General features: G+C 54.9%; 1 protein-coding gene across 4 annotated transcripts in view; it reads left to right on the top strand.

The window, feature by feature from the left end:
* The first annotated feature begins 205 nt into the window (after nucleotides 1–205).
* The window catches only part of PDE1B (phosphodiesterase 1B), a 140570-nt gene continuing 134775 nt past the window's right edge, over nucleotides 206–6000 (top strand). Inside the window, exons 1-2 of one of the 4 annotated variants that reach the window (XM_030546226.1) lie at nucleotides 206–279; nucleotides 932–1068. In XM_030546226.1, the coding sequence (XP_030402086.1) occupies nucleotides 944–1068 (125 nt within the window). In that variant the 5' untranslated portion in view covers nucleotides 206–279; nucleotides 932–943. Of the gene's footprint in view, nucleotides 280–307; nucleotides 367–784; nucleotides 803–876; nucleotides 1069–6000 lie in introns of those variants that run through there. The other 3 variants (XM_030546227.1, XM_030546228.1, XM_030546230.1) reach the window with 3 other exon arrangements.

Genomic DNA, 6000 nt, shown 5'->3' with positions numbered 1-6000 from the left:
CACACTTATTCCATGTGGGGGCTGAGCTGACCCCAGCTCTCTGGGGAGGCGCACGGAGCGCACCTGCCCCAAACCCCTGCCCTGGCGAGGCGGTCCCGATCCGAGGAGGAAGCGTGTGGGCCTGTAGCCCAGTCACCCCCCGGCTCTGCACCATTCGCGGGGTCCCACTTATTTAAAGTTGCAGCCTCCCTAATTTCCTCCGGGAAGTCGGGGAGGGGCCGGGGGTCGAGGAGCCCGCGCTCTCCAGGCAGCAGAATCGCCTGGGTGATAATACAGCAGGTTCGGGTTTAAACGAGCTCTTCTTGCTCCCCTTCCTCTGGGCCAGGGTCCTGCTCCAGAGGAGCCCCCGGGCCCCGGCAGGCGCTGGTACCTTGGCACCCACCGGATGCCATTTTAGCTTCATCTCCAAACGCCAGGCGCTTGCAGTCCCCGGCGGAGCGGCGGCTGGCAGGGAAGGCGCAGCCGGAGCTCGCGTTCGCGGGGCTGGGGATGTCCTGCCCGGCCAGCCCCAGCTGCGGTGCGGGAGGCTGAGCGAGCTGCGTCTCCGCCGGTGCCTTGGCGGGGGGAGGCGCTCGCAGCTGCCCGGATTGGGGCGGGGAGCCCCTCCCGGCCGGGAACGCTGGCAGAGGGGGTGGGCTCGCCCAGGCGCTCCGGAGAGAGGCCATTATCCGGGACCGGCGGCGCCCAGGCTGCTCCGCTGCGCGCACGTTCCGGGCGCTGCTGCTCCGGCTCCCCGGCCCCTGCGCAGGCACCGGGCGGCGGGGTCGCCGGGGCTGAGCGCAGGACGCGCCCACCGACTCGGGTGACTGGCCGCAGGGAGCAGGGGCCAGCGGCGCCGGGTGCGGAGGGAGCCGGGGCACGCACGGGGAGCCGGGGCGGTGGGGTGGCAGCTGCCCGCCGGCTCTCACGGTCTCTCTCCCCCGCGCTGCAGAGGGAGCAGGAGATGGACGCCCCGCGGAGCCCCCCGCAGCTGGACCGGGACCTGCTGGAGTCCCCCGAGGGCTGCCCGTCCCCGCTGGAGCTCAAGTCCGCCCCCAGCAAGAAGATGTGGGTTAAGCTGCGGGCGCTGTGAGTAATCTCGGCCTGGCAGAGCAGGGACCCCTGTCCCCCACTGCGTCCTGCACCCGGAGACCCCTTCCCTCTCCCTGGGGCCCTGCCCCCCACTACTCCCAGGGACGTCTTCCTTGCTCCCGGGGGCTCCTACATCCCCTTCCTCACTGGATGTCACATGCACCCATCCCATCCTCCTTTCTCCCTCTGCATTCCCCCCTCCTCTTACTCCTTCCCTGGACCCCCTGTGCCTCAGGGACCCCTACCCCATTTCCCTCTTCCCCCCGGGTTTTCCTGCCCCTGCTCTCCCCCGTGCCCCCCATGCACCTAGTCTTCTTCCCCCCACCATGGGCATCTGGTCTCCCCTGGTGCTGACACTACATTTATATTGGGGGTGGTTTTTAAGGGGAAGATTTGTCTCCTTTCCTAGTTTAAGGACCCCTGTAAACATGGGCCTGTGCGGTGTGTGTGTCTGGGGGAGGGCTGTGATAAACTGAGCTCTGGGGGAGGGGGGGCGGGCATGGCTAAGAGCACAGCAATGTGCTAACTGACAGAAGGGGCAATGCCAGTGCTTGGTTTATTGCAGAGCCATGTGCTTTGCCCAGTCTATTGAGTCAGTGCATCCAGTTCTCTATTGTCATCTGATGCGAGGCCCTAGATTCCGAGGCTAATTATTATGCAGCTCCTGTGCAGTTCATACCCTTGCTGAACGTTCTTGTGCTGGCCTGGAGAGCCAGGTTTAAAGGGTCTCCAGCACTCTGTTAAGCCCAGCTTTGCATGGGAGCAGCTCTGTGTGTTGGCAGTTCAGGTATGAGGTATTATTGTCTTTAAACAACTGAGCAAATAGATCATCTTTGCTTTATGCCGCAAGCATTCTGTCCTGAGCATGGGGAGCATGCTCCTTAATGAGCATAGCACATATTAGCACCTAGATGAAAGAGGCTAACACCTGTAAGAACTTAATAAGAGATGCACTGTGTTATCTGTCCTCAGCCCAGCTGTATACCTGAGAGAATACACAAACATATTCCTTCTGCATGCGCTGAGCTCTTGGGTTTTTCGATAGAGTAAAATTCAGGGTCAAAAATATGTGCTTTTGAAAGGGCTAGTAAACAGTAAGATTCAAAAAGTACAGAGCAAAGCAGGAATTTCCAGTGGAGGGTGTTCTCCTGTTCCCATAGGAGACCAGGGGAGACTGTCAATGGGCAGAAAAACTCTGAAATATCTATGGGTGCAAAATGTCTTGGTAAGTGTGAGGTAGAGGCGCTGAGCCTGAAGTGTGTTTGTTGCCCATGATCTGGAGCGATTAGCTGCATCCCACAAGTCCTCGTTATGCATCCTGTTTACACTACAGAGGAGCAAAAATAATAGTTACTCTCAGGAGCAGTGCCAGGGTTTTTGGCGCCCTAGGCGGGGGTCCTTCTGCGCTCCCGGTCTTCGGGGCACTTCGGCAGCAGGTCCCGGAGCAAGTGAAGGACCCGCCGCAGAATTGCCGACGACGACCCAGAGCGCGGAAGGACCCCCCCACTGCTGAATTGCCACTGAGGTTGGCAAAATGCCACCCCCCTAAATCCTGGCGCCCTAGGCGACTGCCTAGGTCGCCTAAATGGAAGCACCGGCCCTGGTTGCTCTTTGTTATGCCATCTCTGAAACTGTAGAACCCTAGACATGTAGGGCTGGAAGGGACCTGGAGAGATTGTCTCACCCAGCCCCTGCATTGAGTGTCACGAGCTGTTTCAAGCGGCGATGTGACCAGAGTTTCTTTTAAGACACCCCTGGGCGGCTGGGCTCTTTCTATCTGTTGATGGCTCAGGGCCCACCACCTGAAAGGAATATTTCCATAGCTGTGGAGAGGGGTGTCTGTGGCTCTCTTTACAGGCAGGTGGAAGTGCTGGGTTCAGGCTGGTGTGGGTCTTGGTTTGGATTGTATGTTACATGTGAGTGTCTGCGTAGCCATGAGGGCTGCACTGAAGCTGGTCACGAATCCTGGCAATTACTGGTCTGAAGACGTGTCCCAGAAAGGGCTGATTCGGTCTCATTCTTTAGGTTTAGAAAGCTTGTTGTCCAATGGGGAGGGGAGGGGGAAACGATACCATGTGGTGAAGATGATGCAACGGGAATAAATTGTAGCCTGATAATTATTGTCTGCATGTTTGGTGGCTATTACCTGATAACTTGCATGTGCCTGGGAAATCAGAAGAGCGACCTGAATTATCCAGCGAGGGGCACAGACCCTAGTGTGAGATCAGGGTGGGTCCCGGTCCTTACACCCTCCATATGGAGTCCAGTTAGAATCTGCACAGGTGCATGGGTCTGCATGCATGGGTAGGCTGGAGTAGAGGGTCTAGGCCAGTTATTTTAACAATTATGACTTGTAATGGGTAGATCTAGTTAAGAAATTCGTGAGACCTTTATTAGAGGTACAGCTGATGCAGAACTCCTGTAGCAAGTCCCTTAGCCTTGTTCAGTGACAGTAATTAAACCTGCCTGCACTGTGGCTGATTGCTGCTTACCACAAGGTCTTAAACTAGTTTCACTGTCGGAATTTCACCGTCCCAAGTGCCCCGTCTCAGGATACGTTTCCTAATGAACAACTTTCCAGACGGAGTTTTCATTTCCTTTGGCTCATGTCACCTTCATGCAAAAAAGGCAGCCTCTAAGTCCGGAGAGGGTATCAGTAATTATACCAGCTGTCCGTAACCCTCCGAGGGGCTGTGGTGTTCTCACTGTTAATCTGGAACAAAGTTACTATTGGGATTGGAGAGGCCATATGGACAGTCTCCTGAAAACACGTCTTCTAGTCCTGGAGTAGTCAACGGGCAGACTGCGGGCAAAGCCAGACCACCAGACACTTTTGACTGAACTCAATCTTATTATCGTCATTCTTCTTCTTCTTTTTATTATTTTCTCTGGAGCCTGGATCTTGACTGTACCTTGACCAAGACATTTGGACCTTGACAAAAAATAATTGACTATCCCTGTAGTCAGTTTCACTCCAGTCACTTCCGGTCTCCTGCTGGAGATCCCTTTGAAGGGAATATTTTGGATCTTTACCCACGGTTAGGCTCCTCCACTGCTGATACAGCATCTCACAGAGCCGTGCTGGGGCTATGGGAAGCTTTTTTCTGTTCAGTGGCCAGCCCCAAGCTCAGTGTACCTTGGCTATCCCTAAAGTGCCAGGGCTAGGGCAGGGATGTGGCCCTTTCTTTGCTCCAGCCAGCCCAGCTGTGCCACTGGGGGAGCATTGAGCTGAGTTGCTCCACTGGCGCATGCTCCCTCAGAGCTTAGCCACAGTCCCTGTAGGGGCTCCACTTCACCCCATCCCCATCTTCGGCAATGCAACCAGTTCTCAAAGCCAGCCTGGGCACGCACACGTGTGTGTGTTTAACCAGGGTGTGAAAAATTCCTTATATATCTTCTAGTCGAGAACTTAAATTGACTAGCCAGAGCCTGTGGAAAATTCCCTCCTGCTCCAGTATGTGCAGGGCCTGGTGAGAAATTAAGTGGGCCCACACTACCTCTTCATGGGGGTGTGTGTGTGCTGCTGTTTCACTAGAGTGTCAGGACTCCTGGTGAGTAAGTTCCATGTCTGAAGGTTCATAGGACACTTCCTTTGGATGCAAATCACTGGGGTTCACAGTCTCTTAGGTTTGGATAAAGTAAAAAATTAACTGGAGGTGACAGGTTTCTCTTTTTGTGCTGGGGACCTGTGGGCACCTGTGTATAACTTTCAGAGGGTAGCTGTGTTGTTAGTCCAGGGGTCGGCAACAGGGCCGGCGCTTCCATTTAGGCGGCCTAGGCAATCTCCTAGAGCGCCAGGATTATTGGTGAGTGGCATTTTGCCGGAGGGGGCGGCAGGTGGCTCCGGTTGACTTGCCGCAGTCGTGCCTGCGGAGGGTCCACTGGTCCGCGGCTCCGGTGGAGCTCCAGCAGTCATGCCTGCGGATGGTCGGCTGCTCACGCGGCTCCACTGGACCGCCTGCAGGCATGACTGCGGCAGCTCCATCAGAGCCGCGGACCAGCGGACCCTCCGCAGGCACCACTGCGGCAGCTCCACCGGAGCCACAGGACCAGCCTGCGGGGTGGCGAAATTGCCGTGCGCCTAGGGTGCCAAAACCCGTAGTGCCGGTCCTGGTCGGCAACCTTTCAGAAGTGCTGTGCTGAGTCTTCATTTATTCACTCTAATTTAAGGTTTCTCATGCCAGTAATACATTTTAACGTTTTTAAAACGTCTCTGTCTATAAGTCTATAATATACAACTAAACTATTGTTGTATGTAAAGTAAATAAGGTTTTTAAAATGTCTAAGAAGCTTCATTTAAAATTAATTTAAAATGCAGAGCCCCCCCCCCCCAGACTGGTGGCCAGGACCCTGGCAGTGTGAGTGCCACTGAAAATCAGCTCACGTGCCACCTTCGGCACGCGTGCCGTAGGTTGCCTACCCCTGTGTTAGTCTATCAGCAAAAACAACGAGGAGTTCTTGTAGCACTTTAGAGACTAACACATTTATTTGGGCATAAGCTTTCATGGGCTTATAACCCACTTCATCAGATGCATGGAGTGAAAAATTCCGTAGGCAGATATAAATATACAGCACATGAAAAGATGGGAGTTGCCTTACCAAGTGAGGGGGTCAGTGCTAACGAGGCCAGTTCAATCAGAGTGGATGTGGCCCATTCCCAATAGCTGACAAGAAGAGGTGAATATCAACAGAGGGAAAAATTACTTTTTGTAGTGCTAACGAGGCCAATTCAATCAGGGTGGATTTGGGCACTGGCCATCACCTATAGCCCCCAACTAAAACCTTTCCAGCGCATCATCAAGGATCTACAACCTATCCTGAAGGACAATCCCTCACTCTCACAGATCTTGGGAGACAGGCCAGTCCTCGCTTACAGACAGCCCCCCAACCTAAGCAAATACTCACCAGCAACTTCACACTACACAACGG

Source organism: Gopherus evgoodei, unplaced genomic scaffold (genome assembly GCF_007399415.2).
Source record: "Gopherus evgoodei ecotype Sinaloan lineage unplaced genomic scaffold, rGopEvg1_v1.p scaffold_42_arrow_ctg1, whole genome shotgun sequence".
Classification (NCBI taxonomy): domain Eukaryota; kingdom Metazoa; phylum Chordata; order Testudines; family Testudinidae; genus Gopherus; species Gopherus evgoodei.
This window is presented reverse-complemented; position numbering and strand designations above follow the sequence as displayed.